This window comes from Dasypus novemcinctus, chromosome 21 (genome assembly GCF_030445035.2).
Source record: "Dasypus novemcinctus isolate mDasNov1 chromosome 21, mDasNov1.1.hap2, whole genome shotgun sequence".
Classification (NCBI taxonomy): Eukaryota; Metazoa; Chordata; class Mammalia; order Cingulata; family Dasypodidae; genus Dasypus; species Dasypus novemcinctus.
In genome coordinates, this window is record NC_080693.1 from 43,314,245 (window position 1) to 43,330,157 (window position 15,913).

At 37.9% G+C, this 15,913-nt stretch overlaps 1 protein-coding gene across 1 annotated transcript in view; it reads right to left on the minus strand.

The window, feature by feature from the left end:
- USP32 (ubiquitin specific peptidase 32) overlaps positions 1-15,913 on the minus strand; it is a 274,526-nt gene that overhangs the window by 62,435 nt on the left and 196,178 nt on the right. The window contains exon 12 of the mRNA XM_004462051.2: positions 14,869-14,971. Coding sequence (XP_004462108.2) covers positions 14,869-14,971 — 103 coding nt within the window. The remainder of the gene's footprint in view (positions 1-14,868; positions 14,972-15,913) is intronic.

Here is a 15,913-nt window from a genome sequence, read left to right on the forward strand (position 1 = left end):
GAGGACATTATCAAGAAAGTGAAAAGACAACTTACAGAATGGGAGACAATGGAAACCATTTATCTGATAAAGGTTTAATATCTAGAATATATAAAGAACTCTTACAACTCAAGAACAAAAGGGTAAACAACCCAATTAAAAAATGGGTAGAGGACATGAACAAACACTTCTCTAAATAAAATATAACAAATGGCCAATGAGCACATGAAAAAGAGTTGGAAAGGATGCAGAGCAATAAGAATCCTTGTACATTGTTGGTGGGAAGTAGCAGTATTACTCACAACAGCCAAAAGGGGGAAGCAACCCAAGTGTCCATCAATAGATCAATGGGTAAATAAAATGTGTTTTATACAAACAATGGAATATACTTGTCATAAAAATAAATGAAGCTCTGATACATGCTACCATATGAATCAACCTTGAAGACGTCACGTTGAATGAAATAAGCCAGACACAAAAGGACAACTATTGCATGATTTCATGTATATGAAAGAAGTAGAAAATTAAAAATCAAGAGATAGAAAGTATATTACAGGCTACAGGAGAGTCAAACTAGGTAAGGAAAGGGGAGTCAGTGTTTACAGGGTATAAAGTTTCTGTTTCAGATGATGGAAAAGTTTTCTTAATAGATGGTGGTAAAGGTAGTGCAACAATGTTAATGTAATTAATACAAGTGAACTGGATACTTCAAAGAGATTGAAAGGGGAAATATGTTGTATACGTTACTTAAAAAAAAAAAAGGACTAGAGGTAGAAATTGGAAACTGAGACACAAATTAGAAGACTCCTATAATAATTCAGGTGAGAAATGATATCCTAAACTGAATTAGAGCAGGAAATAAGGAGATGGAAAGAAGAACATGGATTCAAGAGAGACATAAGTAGTGAAAAAATTGGGGACTAGTTTGGGAATGAGTCTATTTTGGAATTTTGGTTTGAGATACCAGGACATTTGAAATTAGTGCTTAGAACAAAGAGTCTGGATATAAAGATTTGGGGCTCATTAGACTTTGTGAAGCAAGAGAAATTAGAATTTTCCAGATATATGTAGAATGAGAAGAGAGCAATATTCAAAGGATAGGTAGTGGACGAATCTTGGAAGGGTACTTAGTATGATCAAATAGGCAGAGAAAAATCAGGAGATTGAAGAGTCCAGAAGCAGATACCTCTAACACAGAACTACTTTCCACAAAGTATGGCAGTGAAAAATCACACAGATAAATGACTTAAGAAGAGGCTATGAGAATGTACATATGTGTATGTTTTAGGAGAGTGATCAGAATACTTATGATTGAAAAAGGTAAAGAGAGAGGCTAAAGGGACTAACCAGGAGAGCAAGATACCTCAGGCATCAGAGAAGATAGGCAATAGCACAGGTAGAAGAGCTAAGTGGCTTTTAATAAACACTGACATTAAGTATAGTACATAAAAATGATCAAATGGTGCTGTAGCTCAGTGGTTGAGTGCCTGCCTCCCATGTATGTGGTCCCGGGTTCAATCGCTGTTACCTCCTTAAAAAAAAAAAAAGATCAGTGGCTCCTTAAAAAAAAAAAAAGATCAGTGTAGATTTCAAGGCACTGCTTACAAAGGCACTAATTGAAACTCAAGAAAAACATTACATTTAAAAAACAAACTCCAAGCCACAGTGCAGCAACAAAATAGTTTACACTTTCCTTTAATGCAATTATAGCATCCCAAATTTTGACCAATATTGGGTGACCTATCAACATTTTATTATTTTCTTTCATCTTATAGATGTTTTCTTTTCTTTCATCTTATTCATCTGAAAGCTAGGTAAGTACTATCTATCTCTGGATCCTTTAAAAGCCAGCTCTGCAGACATCCAGAAAGATGGCGGACTAGAAAGATGCAGGACTCTCTTCTCTCCCAGAAAAATAGCTGGAGGACAGGCAGAAACAGCCTGGTTAAAAAAACAACAACAACATCTTCTAGGATTTAGGACACTAGGGGAATGCCGGACACCACCCAGAAGAGAGAGGGGCAAAGGAAAATAATCACCACAGCAAAACTCTGAGTTAAAAGCTGCTACCCTATAGATACTTTTGAATTCTCAGGCCTTGGGGTTTGGGGCTACAGACAAAGGGGGCCGCAGGGATCCACCTCCCCAGGAAACTGGAGAGAGAGGGACACAGCCTAAGGCCGACTTAGCTATTGACCCACAAATTTGGTCTGCTATGTCCCATGAGCCTTTCCAGGCAGGGTGGGGAAGCCCGAAAGGGACTTCCGAGATTCGACCCTCTCGGTATACCTCTTTACTGACTGGTACTGGTTGTTGAGGATGCAGAGGGGAGTGGAATTATTTCCTACCCAGGAAATGAGAGGTGGCTGCAAACAATGACTGTAAAACTGCCTCTGAAAAAGTTTGAATTACTAGGTTCTTAGCCTCTGGACAGGATCCTTTATCACACTGATCAGCCAACACTTTACAAAAAGGCTTAGAACTGAGAGGGCTGCCAAAGAGCACCATCTGCTGGCAGAACAAGGAAGTGCACATGAGGAAATAAAAAATAAGAGACGGAAGCAGCTGTGGTTCAATCAACTGGGCTCCCACCTACCATATGGGAGTCCCTGGGTTCTCGTCCCAGGGCCTCCTTGTGAAGGCAAGCTGGCCTGCACCCACGGAGAGCTGACAGCCCACGCTCGCGGAGAGCTGGCACAGCAAGATGACTCAATAAAGGGAGACGAGCAGACACAGAAGAACAAGCAGTGAATGGACACAGAGAGCAGACAGCAAGCAAGCCACAGGCGGTGGGAAAATAAATAAATAAATCTTAAAAAAAAAAAAAAGTAAGAGAGTTGTTTTTTTTTTTTTGAGGTACCAGGCTGGGGATTGAACTTGCGACCTCACATGTGGGAAGCCAGCGCTCAACCACTGAGCCACATTGGCTCCCCTCAGTTGGTTTTTTCATTTGTACTTGTTGTTTGTTTCTTTGTTTTTAGGAGGCACTTGGAGCCAAAACTGGGATCTACCATCTGACAAGCAGGTGCTCAACTGCTTGAGCCACACCCACTCCCCAGTAAGAGATGATTTTTCTGGCCTTTACAGTCCCCTCCCCAAGGCCCTAGGAAGCGGGTCTGTACCGCATTACTGGGTCCAGAGCCCAGATGTGAGCTACTAATAGGGATAATCCTAAAGACTCAGAAAAGAATGAACTAAGAAACAAAAAACAGCAATAACACAGTCTCCTGACACTAAATCCCTATAGGAGAGAGAGAAATTAAGTACTGAGTAAATTTATCATTCCAATCAGATGACTAGACATCAGCAAAAAATTACAAATCATACTAAGAAAATAGAAGAAATGGCCCAAGAAAAAGAATACCTTGTGGAGAGAGGCAAAGCCCAGAGAGCCTCATAGTCTATAGCTGTCCTTGTGGAGAAAACAAGAGCTGAACCCACAGGAACGCAGGAAACCTGAACCCTCAGAGATGGCAGCCATCTTGCTCCAACACATTAAAAAAAAAAAAAAGACTTTGGTGGGAGAAGTAACTTATGCTTTATGGCCTGGTATCTGTAAGTTCCTACCCCAAATAAACACCACTTATAAAAACCAACCAGTTTCTGGTATTTTACATCAGCATCCCTTTGGCTGACTAGTACAAGGTAGAAGAAATATTTGAAGAAATGATGGTAGAAAATTTCCCAACCCTATTGAAGGACATGGATATCCATGTCCAAGAAGCACATCGTACTCCCATCTGAAAAAACCCGAATAGACCAACTCTGAGACACACACTAATCAGAATGTCAAATGCCAAAAACAGAGAGAGAATTCTGAGGGAGCAAGAGAAAAGAAATGCAAACATATAAGGGATACCCAATAAGATTAAGTGCTAATTTCTTACCAGAAACCATGGAGGCAAGAAGAGAATGGTATTTGATATATTTAAGATACTGCAAGAGAAAAATTTCCAGCCAAGAATCTTGTATCTGGCAAGACTGTCTTTCAAAAATGAGAGCAAGTTTAGAATATTCACAGATAAACAAAGTGAGAGAATTTCTAACCAAGAGACCAGATTTTCAGGAAATAATAAAGGGTGTGCTAGAGCCTGAAAAAACAGGAGAGAGAAGCCTGGAAGATAGTCCAGAAATGAAGATTATATCAGTAAAAGTAACTAAGAGTGTCAAAAGAGTGGTGAACATAAAATACGACAGATAAAACTCAAATAGTTGGGAATAAACTTAACCAACCATGCAAAGCACTTGTACGCAGAAAACTGCAACTCAATGTTAAAAGAAATTTTAAAAGCCCTAAAAAACTGGAAGTACATTCCATGCTCACGGATTGGAAAACTAGGTATCATTAAGATGTCAATTCTACTCAAATTGATATACAGATTTAATGCAATCCCAATAAAAGGTCCACCAGCATTATTTTTTTAGGTTGAAAACATAATTATCAAATTTATTTGGAAGGGTAAGGGGTCCTGAATAGCCAGAAACATCTTAAAAAGGAAATGGAACACTCATCTCCAGACTTTAAATCATATTACCTAGCTATAGTGGTAAAAACAGCATGATACTGGCATAAAGACAGACACACAGACCAATGGAACCAAACTATGGTTCAGACACAGACCCTCACGTGTATGGTCAAGTGATTTTTGACTAGCCTGTTAAACCTATACAGCTCAGGCAGAACAGTCCATTCAACAAATGGTGCTGAAATAACTGGATATCCATAGCAAAAAGAAGGAAAGAGGACTCCTATCTTACATGTTACCTAAAAATTAACTCAAAATTTATCAAAAACCTAAAAATAAAAGCAAGAATTATAAAGCTCCTAGAAGAAATTATAGGAAAATATCTTCAAGACCTGGTGGTAGGTGGTGGATTCTTAAAGGAGATAAGAGGAGGACTGAGATGGATCACTGATGTTTAATGTATGTAGAAGTTTTAATCAGCTTTACTGTGAAAGTGAGGAAATGTATAGAATGGATGGTAACACATAGTGAGTAACAGCTAGTTTATAAATGGGAATGTGGCTGAAAATGGTAGTCTAGGTATGTAAATGCCAACTGACAGAACGCTAGAGAATAATCTAGGAACAGGATAGCACAGTAAACCCAGAGGTGGATGAGAATTGTGGTTGATGGTACAAATGTTAGTTAGAGCAAATGCACATCACTATTGCAGGGTGGTGGGAATGTGGAGAAGCATAGGAAAAATACAACTGGAGTGACCTATGGACTGTGGTTAACAGTAATAATATATTCCTGCATCTATGCCAAAGATGTACTGTGTTGATAATGGGGCAGTATGGAAAATGTGTGCCAAATGTATACTATGGACATTCTAACAATCAGAGGATATTATCTTATCTGTAACAAATGTTCTACCACAGTGTGGTGGGTTGATAGAGGGGTGCTTTTTGTGAATTCTGCACATGTGCATGATTGTTTTATACTTTTACAACTTCTGTCATAAAAAAATGTATTTAAAAAATAATAATAGGGTAGGTTGGGGAAAATATACATCAAATGTAAGATAAGGACTATAATTAGTGTTAAGATTTTGACAGTATTCTTTCGTAATTTGTAACAAACGTCTCACAAAAATGCTAGGTATTGATGGAGGGTTGCATGGGACCCCTGTATGATGCTAGGCAGGTTTGCTTTGTAACTTCACAACTTTTAGTATACACTTATTGTTTATGTATGTTCATATATAAATGATATAAAGATAGTAATAATAGGGTGGGTTGAGGGCAAAATACTTTGGCTAGTAGTAATATTTTGTATTGGTGGTAGAGTAAGGTACAAGAGTCCTGTATGATGTTATATGTGTTTTGTAAGTTCAACTCTATTACTATATACTTATTTTTGATGTATGTTTATGTATGAGTGATATACTTCAATAAATGAAAAAAAAAACACATTAGAGGCATACAACAGCAGACTCAAAATGATAGAATAAAGAAAAAGTGATATAGAAGACAGAAGAGCTGAAATTCAAGAAAGAAGAGAACAGAGAAAAGAATAGAAAAAACTGAGTAGGGGCTCAGATAGTTGAATGATAATATGCAAAGCAACAGCATACATGTCATGGTAGTTCCAGAGAAGAGAAAGGAGGCAGAAAGAGAAGGAGAAGGAGAAGAGAAGGGAAAGGAGGCAGAAAGAGCATTTGAAGAAAGTGGTGAGAAAGTGGATGTGGCTCAAGCAGTTAGGTACCCATCTACCACATAGGAGGTCCCAGATTCAGTTCCCAGTGCCTCCTAAAGAAGACAAGCAAGACAGAGAGCTGACATGGCAAGCTGATGCAATGAGATGATACAATGAGATGACTCAATGAGATGACACAACAAAGAGACACAACAAAAGCCACAACAAGCAGGGAGTGGATGTGGCTCAAATAATGGGGCATTTCCCTCCCACATGGAAGGTCCTGGGTTCGGTTCCTGGTGCCTCATAAAAAAGGTGAGCAGACACGGAGAGCACACAATGAACAAACACAGAGAGCAGACAGCACAAAAAACAAGGGAGGGAAGAATAAATAAATAAATCTTTAATAATGGCTGAAAATTTCCCAACTTTCATGAAAGAAATGAACATATATGTCCAAGAACTGCAGTGTACTTCAGAATAAACCCGAAGAGAATTTCTCCAAGATATATACTACTCAAGAAAGTCAAATATAAGAGGTATCAAGAAAATTCTGAGAGTAGCAAGGGAGCTTCAAATACAAGAGATGCCCAGTAAGACTTAGTGTACATTTCTCATCAGAAACTATGGAGGGGAGCAGGTATAGCTCAAGTGGTTGAGTGCCTCCTTCCCATACACAAAGTCCTGGGTCTGATCCCTAAAAATAAACAAATGAAAAAACCAACTCTCATTGGGGAATGGATGTAGCTCAGTGCCTGCCTGCTTCCCATGTATGAGGACCTGGGTCATATTCCTGGTACCTCCTGGAAAAAAGGCGGAACAACTGGAGAAACTACAAAAAGAATAGCAAACCTTTCCCAAGCAAGCCATAGGAAAGAAATAATAAAGACTAGGGCAGAAATAAATGAAATTAAGAACAAAAAAACAATAGAGAAAATCAACAAAACCAAAAGTTGGGGGAGTGGATGAGGCTCAAGCAGTTGGGCACCTGCCTCTCACATGGGAGGTCCTGGTTCCGTTCCCAGTGCCTCCTAAAGAAGATGAGCAGATAACGAGCAGATATGGTGAGCAGACAGATAAGCAAGCCATCTTGGGGGGAGGGGGGCGGGGGACACCAAAAGTTGGTTCTTTATGAAGATCAGTAAAATCAACAAACCCTTAGACTAACAAAGATTAAAAAAAAGAGAAAATGCAAATAAAAAAAAAAAACAGAAATTAAAGGGGGAATTACTACAGACCCTACAGAAATAAAAAGGATCATATGAGAAACTGTATGCCAACAAACTAGAGAACCTAGATGAAATGGACAAATTTTTAGAAACACACAAACAACCTACATTGATGTGACAAGAAATAAAAGAACATAACAAACCAATCAAATTTAAAGAGATTGAATCCATCATCAAAAATTTCCCAACAAAGAAAAGTCCAGGTGAATTTTATCAAGCATTTCAAGATGAATTAGCATAAATCCTGTTTAAACTCTTCCAAAAAAAATGGAAGAGGAGGGAAAATTACCCAATACATTTATGAAAACAACACCACTTTAATACCAAAGCCAGATAAAGACACTACAAGAAAAGAAAATTCACACCAATCTCTCTGATGAACACAGATGCAAAAATTCTCAACAAAATACTTGCAAATAGAATCCAACAGCGTATCAAAAGACTTATACACCATGACCAAGTGGGATTTATTTCTGGTATGCAAGGGTGGTTCAACAAAAGACAATCAATAAATGTAATTGTGTTAGTCAGTCAAAGGGGTGCTGATGCAAAATATCAGAAATTCGTTGGTTTTTATAAAGGGTATTTATTTGGGGTAGGAGCTTACAGATACCAGGCCATAAAGCCTAAGTTACTTCCTCACAAAAGTCTATTTGGAGAAAGATGGCTGCTGATATCTGCGAGGGTTCAGGATTCCTGGGTTCCTACATTCCTGGGGCTTGCTTTTCTCCGGGTTCAAGGTTCCTTTCTACCTGGGGCTCCACCATAAGTCTTCAGCATCAAACTCCAACATCAAAACTCCAACATCAGAAACCCTCAGCTCTCTTCTTTGCCATGCCTTTTATCTGTGAGTCCCCACCCACCAAGGGGTGGAGACTCAATGCCCAAATCATAACTTAATCATGCCCAGGTTACAGATCAGATTACAAACATAATCCAATATCTATTTTTGGAATTCATAACCCACATTAACAAACTGAAGGGGAAAAAACACATGACCATTTTGATAGATGCAGAAAAGGCACTTGACAAATTCCTGCATCCTTTCTTAATAAAAACATTTCCAAAGATAGGAATAGAAGGGAAATTCCTCAATATAATAAAGGGCATATATGAAAAACCCACAGCAAACATCGTACTCAATTGGGAAAGGCTGAAATCTTTCCCTCTAAGACAAGATGCCCCACTGTCACCATTGTTATTCAACACTCTGCTAGAAGTTCTAGTTAGAGCAACTGAGCAAGAAAAATAAATTAAATAAATAAATAAATAAATGGAATCCAAGTAGAAAAAGAGGAAGTAAAACTCTCACTATTCATGGATAACATGATCCTATATTTAGAAAAGTCTGAGATCTACCACAAAATTACCTGAACTAATAAAACGAGCTCATCAAAATGGCAGGATACGAGATCAAAACGCAAAAATCAGTAATGTTTCTTTACACTAGGATTGAACAATTTGAGGAGGAAATCAGGGGGAAAGTTCCATTTACATTAGCAACAAAAAGATTCAAATACCTAGGAATTAATTTAACCAAAGAAGTGCAGGACCTGTATCAGAAAACTATAAAACAAGGCTAAAAGAAATCAATGAAGACCTAAACAAATGGAAAGACACTCCGTGTTCTTGGTTTGGAAGGCCAAGTATCATGAAGATGTCAATCCTACCCAAAATAATTTATAGATTCAATGCAATACCATCAAAATTCCTACAGTCTACTTTTAGAATAGAAAAAGGAGGTACCAAATTCATTTTGAAGAGAAAGTGCACCTGAATAGCCAAAAGCATTCTAAAAAAGAAAAGCAATGTGTGAAGAATTTCACTTTTTGACCTTGAAACATATTACAAAGCTACAGAGGTCAAAACAGCATCTTATTGGCATAAAGACAGACACACAGATCAGTGGAACAGGACTGAGAGTCCAGAAAGAAACCCTTACCTCTAAGGCCAAATGGTTTTTGACAAACCTACCAAATACTTGTTAAAAGGACAAAACAGGCTCTTCAAGAAAGGTGCTTTCTTGGACCTTACACCCAAAGTAAGAGCAACAAAGAAAAAATTAGATAAATGAGACCTCCTCAAAATTAAATACTTTTGTACCTCAAAGGACTTAGTCAAAAGGATTAGAAGGCAGCAGACTCAAATTAGAGAAAATATCTGGAAATCACATATCCAGTAAGGGTTTAATATACATGATATATAATTATCAGGTATTACATGTTGAGTTTTATAATAATTTAGCAATAGAATGCTTGTAATAATTTTTCAAAGGCTTAATCTACATGGTTTTTCCCACTGCAAACTACACCATATGCTTTTAACATAGCAAAGGGAGTATTATATTAGACTTGGAGAATATGGGAATAATAAATGACTTTCCTTCAATTCTTTCTCAAGGCTCCAAACTAGAGTGGTCTTCCATTGCATTTCTTACTGTCTTTGCCCTTCTTTTCTATTCAAGAAGGCTACTGCTCTCAATGTTTTGAATTGCCTGAAAATGTCACCACTACTCAAGTTCTTTTCTATTCTCTCTCCTCTGACCTATTTTTCTTGTCATTCCTTCCACCCTTCTTGGCTTTCGGTAAAAGAGCCAACCTTAAAATCAACTAATCTACCTTATCATTACTTTCTTTCTAAACTTTAAACCATACATTCATCATATATTATAAATCTTAGAGTCACTGGCTCTTTTTTGACTATACTGTTTGTTTCTGATTGTTCTGGAAAATTTATTTTTAAACATCAAAAAAATCCTGTTTTGCTTTCATTTACTTCTGGATCTGAAACTACCCCAGAGGCCTGTGTTTTAAAGAAGGTAGATCTCTAATAGATAAGTTTTCACTCACAGTGAGAAATTTCTTCAGTTTCCCTGAGCTTACAATTCCCTAATGGGGAATGTGGCACTTTAAAAGAATTTTATTTTTGAGAATTTTGATTCCTTCTGAGCTCTATGAGTGGTTTATCATATTCCAAAGTAAGGCTCAGGATTTACTTTTTCTCTGTCAGTGATGCTTCTACTTCTTTTATGTCACATACACACACACACAAATAATGATTATTTTAAAAACCAATAGCTATGCCAATCTTATCCATTTGTCTGCAATGTTGGTAATGGAAAAATGGAGACCACATGGAGTAATGGAAAAATACTAAGCTAGGAATCGGGAAACCTGAGCTCTAGAGTTCTAGATCAGGAATAAATAATTGCCCAATAATACAACTTTGAGCAAGTACGAAACCTAAAGGGACTGCAGAGGACTGACGTATTCAAGTTCCAGTGGATCACAGCAAGCCCGGGGTAAAACACTTGTGAGAAAGGGCTGCTTATTTTTCCTGTTTTCCAAGGACTCTAATCTTTTCATTTAGGTATCCACAAAAATCTCATTCTACTATCTGAAACATATAGTCTACCCTTCCAGACAATTAGTAATTTACAAAAGTAAATATGCTTTTTTTGAAGAGAAAACACTAAAGCTAAGTGATATTCTAGGTAGGGAAACGAAACCTAGAGTAAAATAAAATTATCTGATTTTAAAATGCCAGTATTTATTTTTAACAAGGAATTTGTCAAAGTTACCATAAATATACTGGAAAGGTAAATTTAAATCAGTAATTATTACTGCTGCTGCTGCTGCCTATTACCATTACTAACTTTAACTTTATATAGGGCATCTATTTGCCAGGCACTGGGCTAAGTGGTTCATATATATCAACTCAATTAATCCTCAGTCAACCCTACTGAAATAAGTAGTATCATTAATCCCATTGTTCATATGTAGAAACTGAGGTAAAGAAGATAAGCCAGGGGTTCTTAACCTTTTTTGTTCCATGGGTTCCTTTGTCAGTCAGGTGAAAACCATGGTCCCATTACTGAGGTCACACTATACTGTGTATTATTTAATAAATACATCACACCTGCACTAACATGTACTCACAAGAATGTTTTTTGAATTTCAATTCAAGCTCATGGACCCCTAGTTAAGAACCCTTGAGATAAGCAACTTGCTTCAGGTCATATAAGCAAGTGGCAGCACCTGTATTTCAATAAGGATATCTGTCTCTGGAATCCAAGCTCACCACCACTATTACCACTCTATACTGATTTTTCATAATAAAAGCTAATATTTACTGAATGTTTATTAAATGCCAGACACGGTTCTAAAATACTTAATAAGTACCAACTCACTTAATTCTCATAAACTCCCTATGAGGGAGGTTATTATTATTAATCTTATTTTACTGAGAGGGAAAACAAGACCCAGAATATCACTTAAAAAATTACTTGCATTTAAAAAGAAGTTACTTTTAATTTAGTAAAGAGCATTTTTTCTAATTAATACATATCTTTAGAAAGAACTGTTACTATTCCACTTGAAGCTTTTCCCCATCTTATTAAATACATTGTCTTAAGTCTCAACTCCTTTCCCCCACATGAACTGATACCATCTTCCCAGGTTTCTCGTAACAGTTGGCCTTCATTTTGAAATAGACTTTAAAATCTCTATTTAACAAACATATTCTAGATAATAATATAGAATGTCAGAGTGGGTAAAGGATTATGATGGTTAAGGGTAGATTCTTCCTTCTACATCTCTCTCTTATTCTTTTCTCCCAATTCTTTTAATGCACAGAAGGATTATGGCAGGCAAGAACAAACTAAATTCATGTTCTTGGCAATGCACTTCTCTTTATAAGAGATATGATTTTAAAATAAAAGCAAGGCCTTTATCATGTTGCTACAGGGAACAAAAAATAATACTCAAAGAAACAAGGAAAAATTATGTGAATTTTTTGTCTGTAGTCACTAAGACATTAATAACCACTCATTCTAAGGCCTTAACTAAGAATAACATAAAAACTATAAAAGTATCCCTAAAATAAAAAGTAAATATTTTCAATTTGCTATAACGCTTTGCTGACACTCAGTAAAACTGATGCTTTACCTCAATGTTCTCAATTTCTACCTACAGTGTCCTTGATGTCATTTGCCTACTTTTATTCCTTCAGTGACGTCGAAGTCTATGTTTTTCTAATGGACAGACTTTACATGTGAAAATACACTACAAAATTCTGCAAATAGAAAAAGTCAGGCAGAATGATGAGGTAAGGCAGATAAAGTAAACATTCAGTCTAACTACCAATCTTCAGATAACAGTAACAGAAAAGGACATATAGGGAAAAATATGAATAAAATTATTAGAATTTGGTTAGTAATCATTTGGCAACTGACAATGAGTCTATACATTAACTGCCTCTCCAAGAAGGGATATTTGATTCCTGGCATTACTCTTTTCAGTTTTATAATTCTGAAAAAACATTCTTTCTGCTTTCGACTCTAGAATATTCAGTAATTGAGATTTACTCTTTAACTCTTTTCTTGGACAATGGTAGATCATCTTTTAGAAATTGTGAATTCAAAAGTTATTTCTGCGGGAATCAGATGTGGCCCAAGTGATAAGGCCTCTGCCTACCATATGGGAGGACCCAGGTTTAATCCTTGGGATCTCCTGGTGAAAAATAAGGAGAGAAAGTGTGCCCGCATGTCAAGTCAGTGCCTGTGTGGCGAGCCGAGTGTCAGTACAGTGAGCCAAGTGCCCATGTGGTGAGCCAAGTGTCTATGTGGGTGCCTGAGTGAGTGAGTGTCCACGAGTGCCTGCATAGTGAACCAAGTGCCTGTGTGGCGAGCCGAGTGCCCACATGAATGCCTGCGTGGTAAGCGAGTGCCACGTGGCAAGCCAGTGCCCACGCAAATGAGTCACGCAGCAAGATGATGACGCAACAAAAGAGAGACAAAGGGGAGAGTCAAAGTGAAGCAGAGATCAGGAACTGAGGTGGCGCAACTGACAGGGAACCTCTCTCCACATCAGAGATCCCCACAATCAAATCCTGGTGAATCCTAGAAGAGAAAGATGAGAAGACAAGAAAAAAGAGAAATAGATACAGAAGATCACACAGCAAATGGACAGAGCAAAAATAGTAGGGTGGAGGAGGGGAAGAAAAAAGCCAAAACACCAAAAACAAAAAAGTTAGTTCTGAAAAGAACTTTTATTTTTGTTTGTTTTTTGGTTTTGCTCATTGCCAGCTTGTTTTTCTTTTTTTTTAAAAAAAGATTTATTTTATTGATTTCTCCCAGCCCCATCTTGCTGTTTTGCACTCACTGTCTGTTCTCTGTGTGTCTGCTTGGCTTCACTTTAGGTGGCACCGGGAACCAATCCTGGTATCTTCCAGAATGGGAGAGGAGTGCTCAATCTTTTGTGCCATCTCAGCTCCCTGGGTCTGCTGAGTCTCTTATTTTCTTTCCTGTGTCTCTTTTTGTTGCATCATCTTGCTCCGCCAGCTCTCTGCATGGGCGAAGCCAGCACTCTTGCATGCGCCAGCTCAACTGTGTGGGTCGGCATTCCATGTGGGCCAGCTTGCCTTTCACCAGGAGGCCCTGGGAATCAAACCCTGCACCTACTATATGGTAGGCGGGAGCCCAATCGCTTAAGCAACATCCGTTTCCTGTTTTTCTTTAGAAGGCATGAGGAACCACACCCCAGATTTCCCATGTGGCAGGCAGGCACTCAATTGCTTAAGCCACAACTACTCCTTGAAAATAATTTTCTTGAGTAGGTCAGTAACACTTCTTGCCCAAGGATCTTCAACCCTCTGATGGAAAGGGCTGAATTAATGATGACGTAAATGATATGATTGAGAAAACCTGGGCTTTAAAGTCAGTCTTTAAGTCTGATGCCAAATTTTCTACTCTGAGCAAGATAGTTACTTTTTCAATCAGCTTTAGGTTCTTAACATGTGAAATGAGTATAATACCACCTTCCTCACAGGAATGTTGTGAGGATTAAATGAGATGTATTAGGTAAATGACATATACAGGCACACCCATCCTCAATATTACATTCCTTGCAGGGTCATTGCAAGGGAGGAAATTCATGCCAAAGTGTAAGCACAAGGCCTCATCCATAGCAAGTACTTACTAAATATTCATTTTCTTCCACTTCAGTAAGTCTTTATCAAAATTAGACTATTTTGTTACTGAACAGTGGTGATATAAAATTTGATGGACCTGAAAATTCCATAAAAAGTATAGAGGGAAATGGATTTGGCCCAACGGATAGGGCGTCCACCTACCACATGGGAGGTCCAACATTCAAACCGAGGGGCTCCTTAATCCATGTGGAGCTGGCCCAAGTGCAGTGCTGATGCGCACAAGGAGTGCCCTGCCACAAAGGGGTGTCCCCTGCGTAGGGGTGCCCCACACGCGAGGAGTGCGCCCCAGCCGCTCAGTGCGAAAAAAGTGCAGCCTGCCCAGGAATGGTGCTGCACACACAGCTGACGCAGCAAGATGATGCAACAAAAAGAGGCACAGATTCTGGGTGCCACAGACAAGAATACAAGCGGACACAGAACACACAGCAAATGGCCACAGAGAGGAGACAACTGGGGGGGGGGGGGAAGGGGAGAGAATAAAAATAAATAAATCTTTAAAAATATAGATAGAAAGCAGTTTTACTTACATATTTGACATATTCTTTCCATTGCTGCCACCACTGCATGGAGATGATAAACCAATTATGTCCTGGTTGCAATCCATATCTGCTCTCTCGCTCTAACCACCCTCTGCACATACAAAAGAAAATCAACACATCAAACGAAGTTGTGTGAAAACCGTAACACCCACAATTTTCCATTAGGAGTCTTTAAAAAGGGAAGTCATAAAACAAACTTATGTACTCAGGATTTGGCCACAACTGCACTTAAGGAAATATTGTTTCAATGATTAAGTCAGTTTCAAGAGTCACAGGACCATTATTAAGCATCATATTGATGTTTTTGTCAACAGCTTTACTGAAGAATAATTTATATGCCATGAAATTTACCTATTTTAAGTGTACAAGTCAATGATTTTTGGTAAATTTACAGTCATATGGAACCCTTACCAAACTCCAAAACCCTCAGGCCCAATTGCAGTCAATCCTCAGCACCATTCTTAGTCCCCAGAAAACACTTAGCTAGTTTCTATCAATCTGCCTTTTTTGGACATTTCTAGGTGTCCAATTGACAACCTATTCCATTGGACTATATGCATGTCTTTATGCCACTGTTTTGATTACTGTAACCTGTAATAAAGAGATTTTGAAATTGGGGGAAAAAATGTCCTCAGACTTTGTTCTTTTCCAAAATTATTTTGCATATTTGGGTTCTCTTACAATTCCATATGAATTAGAGGACGGATTTTCCATTTCTGCAAAAAAACGGCCAGTAGAATTTGACAGGGAATGTATATTGCTTTGGAAAGGACTGTTAACAATATTGTCTTCCAATCTATGAAAATGGAATGTCTAACTATTTATTTAGGCCTTCTATAATTTCTTTCAGTTTGTAGTTATCAGAATACACAAGTGTTTCATCCAGATGCTTAAATTTATTACTAGTTATTTTATTCACTTCAATGCTATAGCAAATGGAAATGTTTTCTTAATTTCCTTTTTGGATTGTTCATTGCTGGTGTATAGAAGACACATAGTTGATTTTCAAATGTTGACTTTGTACCATGCAATT